General features: G+C 40.2%; 1 protein-coding gene across 1 annotated transcript; it reads right to left on the bottom strand.

Moving 5' to 3' along the window:
* Positions 1-868: 868 nt before the first annotated feature.
* On the bottom strand, positions 869-2,054 carry LOC134216821 (uncharacterized). Its single transcript, XM_062695616.1, has 2 exons — positions 1,509-2,054; positions 869-1,146 (listed from the first exon to the last, which is right to left on the bottom strand). The coding sequence occupies exons 1-2, from the start codon at positions 1,955-1,957 to the stop codon at positions 996-998; spliced, it is 600 nt and encodes a 199-aa protein (XP_062551600.1). The 5' UTR covers positions 1,958-2,054; the 3' UTR covers positions 869-995.
* Positions 2,055-3,354: the final 1,300 nt, after the last annotated feature.

The following is a 3,354-nucleotide window of genomic DNA, read 5'->3' as shown; positions in this document are numbered from 1 at the left end:
CGGCGGCGGCGGCGTGGCGCGGCGGCGCACACCTCTAGGCGCAATCCTAAAATAGCTCTCGAGAGGGAGCGCTATGATGAAAATAGCGATGAGGAATCCCGTGGCGGTGCTCTTATATAATTTGCGCTTGCCATGGAAAATCCTTGGAAAGATCTTTGGACGGACCATCACAGTAACCCAGAAAATATTTTTTAATATGACATGAGTCGAAATCGAGTCATGGAACATCGACTCATGGAGGTTTTACTGGTGAAAATTTTCACGGTTCAGAAAAGTGTCCCCTAGTACCGGACACTATTGCATCTTACTCAAATATAACCATGTTCCTGTTACATGAGTAAAGTCATCATTTAGAAATTTGAATAGTAATTTTGTTGTAGTTGTAGATTTTAGTTGAGTTGTAGATTTTAAATCGTGTAAGTAGAGCTTATGTGAATCTTCAGCTAAATTTCTTAAATCCTACTCCAAATTCCCACCTTTTTCAATGACATCTTCATTTTTAGTTTCTGCTTATATCTGTGGTTTTCTGATACCTTGGCAAGTAGAAACAATTGAAATGAAGTAAGCTAAACAAAACAGGTGTAAAGAATGGCTATTTGATCACATGGAAAATCTTACTGTCCGGACCTTGTCCCCCAGCTTACAAATCATGATCGTTATTAAAAGCATGGCCTACATTGACGATCTCGACATAATCAGAATGCATTCGTTTTATTTTAACCTTCTGAAGATAGGCGAAACACGAAAGTTTTGACATTTTATTCCATTTTAAATTTTGTACAAAGTTTACAACCTGAGGGTCTGATACACCATGCAGGTAAAGCACCTTTCAATAGCTTCCTTTTGTACTGCATAAGATGGTGGAAGGACCTCTGCAAGTGTCTTTTTGAGAAGTGTCCGGTATTGGGAGGTGTCCGGCGCTGGGGGTCTACCCCTACTCATGAAGTGCATATTTCCCATCAACACGTAATCCACTTATATCGGTTCTTTTTATTTCAACTGAAGGACGAATATAAGATGGACATTTTCTCCAGCAATCCAGACCCTAATGGGCACCGCTTATAGAGCTCGACACAATCCGTTCCGTTTAGGCCATATAACCGTGCATCGTAGTAGCTTTGGTTCAATTGTTCCGATTTGTATGGTCTAAAAAAGAAAGCCTAATTAATTATTTTCTTGCAATTGACCTTCCTCGTCGACAATTTTTATTCGTTCAATCGATTTTCTTGGGTCAACTTTCCCAATGAATTCATATTTTTTGACGCCTCTGAATATTTAAAAAATTTTGAACAAAAAATCAAAAAAGTACTGTTTTGTCGGTTCACACGTACAGCACTTTTTCGGTTTTTGTTTTCGATTTTTTTTTAAATAGTTAGAAGCTGCAAAAATATGGGTTCTTCAGTAAAGTTGACCTTAAATATGCCAAAGAATCGACTGAGACAATAAAACGAGATACAAATTTTGACGGGAAAGGTTAATTTTAAGGCACAGCTAGACACGATACTCACGTGAAAATCACATCCATCAGTTCACCAAAAACGCCACTATCGTGGAGAGGGGTCTCGGCTACCTCGCATATTGTTCTCAGCACACACTCATGTCCATTGGTACCGTAAGAGTCGAACATCCTTTCAAGAAGCTGGTACAACTGGATGCGACTGTTGTCTACATAGTCGTTGTTCAGTCGGTTCTGGAAGATGCTGGTCGGCACGGGCCAGACGATGGTCGATGGTAATCTATAGTTGGCTTGAAGGTTCATTCCCATGTTGAGTCTACGAGCCAATTTGTGATGGAAATGGACCGGCCAGGCACAACCGAGAATAATTTTGGAAGTTCCGCCGTTTGGAATGAATGTCAACCATCGCTTTTCACGCTGTTGTGAGAGAGTTTCTGTGTGATTCGAGGAGCACGTTTGCAGCAAAAGAATGACCGCCAAACACTTTGCGAAATTGGTCATGATGGAATGACTGCTGGTAAGACACTACTGATTTCTCGACGATGTAATCGAACTAATTTATTGATTTTATCGCTATTAGCGTCCGATTGTCAGTCGATGCCGCTTAATGTTTAAAATAGATTTAAAGCCCACCTTCATGCAAAACAATCGACCGGCCAAATGGAAAATAACAGAATCCGGCGCATGACATCACACTTTCCACTATGATGTGCAACAGGCTACGTCAGGTGACATGGTGTGGTCCACAAATATTCCATTGATCGTCATCACTATACCTGAACAGATCGCTACTAATCGGAGCGTGTTGCGTTGGTCATGCGTGAGAACCACACTTGGCGGTATGGTGTGAGGCGTATGTTGCCAGATTCACCGATTTTGTAGTAGAAGGTCCCATGTATTTGACCATATAAGTATAATTTGATTTTAAATAAAAGAATAGAAATAGAAAGACTGATTTCGATACGTCTCCTGGTGACGTTCTAAAGAAGACAACGACAATCAATCACAAATTCAACGAAACAACAAAGTTGAGCTGTCGCTCAAGGATATATACCGAATTGACCGAGATCATCTTAAGAATAGTGCGATCTGGCTGGGTGACTTGGAATAGTGCGATGTCTCGATAGAGAATGTGCAGAAGAGCACCTTAGCATAAGGAAGCACAACAGAAAATTGATTCCCGATCACAGTAAATGTATGAGGAATATTGCGTAAGATATAGACAGCAGGATAATCAGTATGATCACGCCGTATCAAGTATCAAAATAATAGATAGGGGAAGAGCCCTAAAACTATACTAGTAACAAAACTAGACCTAAAATTATGTACGCTAGGCGAAAAAAGTGTGAAAATAAAAAATAGGAAGGTGTGAAAAACCGAAATTCTCCACATTTTGATGAAACATCTAACATTTCGGCGAGGCAAAACGCCCTATTGGGACTAAGCTACAATGTACTACGCGTCTCCACGCACTGTCCATACCAGAATGCTGATCCGCCGATGCGTGGTGCGTTGTTCCCTGATAAGTGCCAGCTAGAAGGCGTTTTGCCTCATGACTTTTCCGGCAGCGAATTATCAATTTTTATTTTTGAAATTTGAATATAATCAATTGAGATTTTCTACAATTTTTAGATGGCATCGCTAACCGTGGACCCCCGATAATTTGAACGGTACCTTATTCAGATTAACGGGGTTCATTTTTAATTTGAACTTCTGGTTACTCTATATGCATCAGAAAAACTGGTTTTTGCCTGCTCTCTTGGCTGGTTTGTTTTGATTCTGCATTCCGTTTCACGATGTTCCATTTTTCTTTTCTCGATTCCACGTGCTAAATGAAGTTTGAACCATTTTTAATTTGAACGTTGTTCAAACGAACGGGGTTCAAATTAAAAAGTCTT

This window comes from Armigeres subalbatus, chromosome 2 (genome assembly GCF_024139115.2).
Source record: "Armigeres subalbatus isolate Guangzhou_Male chromosome 2, GZ_Asu_2, whole genome shotgun sequence".
NCBI lineage: Eukaryota > Metazoa > Arthropoda > Insecta > Diptera > Culicidae > Armigeres > Armigeres subalbatus.
This window is presented reverse-complemented; position numbering and strand designations above follow the sequence as displayed.

Bases quoted from the DNA above. Each gene is read 5' to 3' on its own strand.
- LOC134216821 (XM_062695616.1), bottom strand. From the start codon at position 1,957: ATGACCAATTTCGCAAAGTGTTTGGCGGTCATTCTTTTGCTGCAAACG. The intron at 1,147-1,508 runs GTGAGTATCGTG...TTTCTTTTTTAG, and splicing joins CTGATGGATGTGATTTTCAC to ACCATACAAATCGGAACAAT.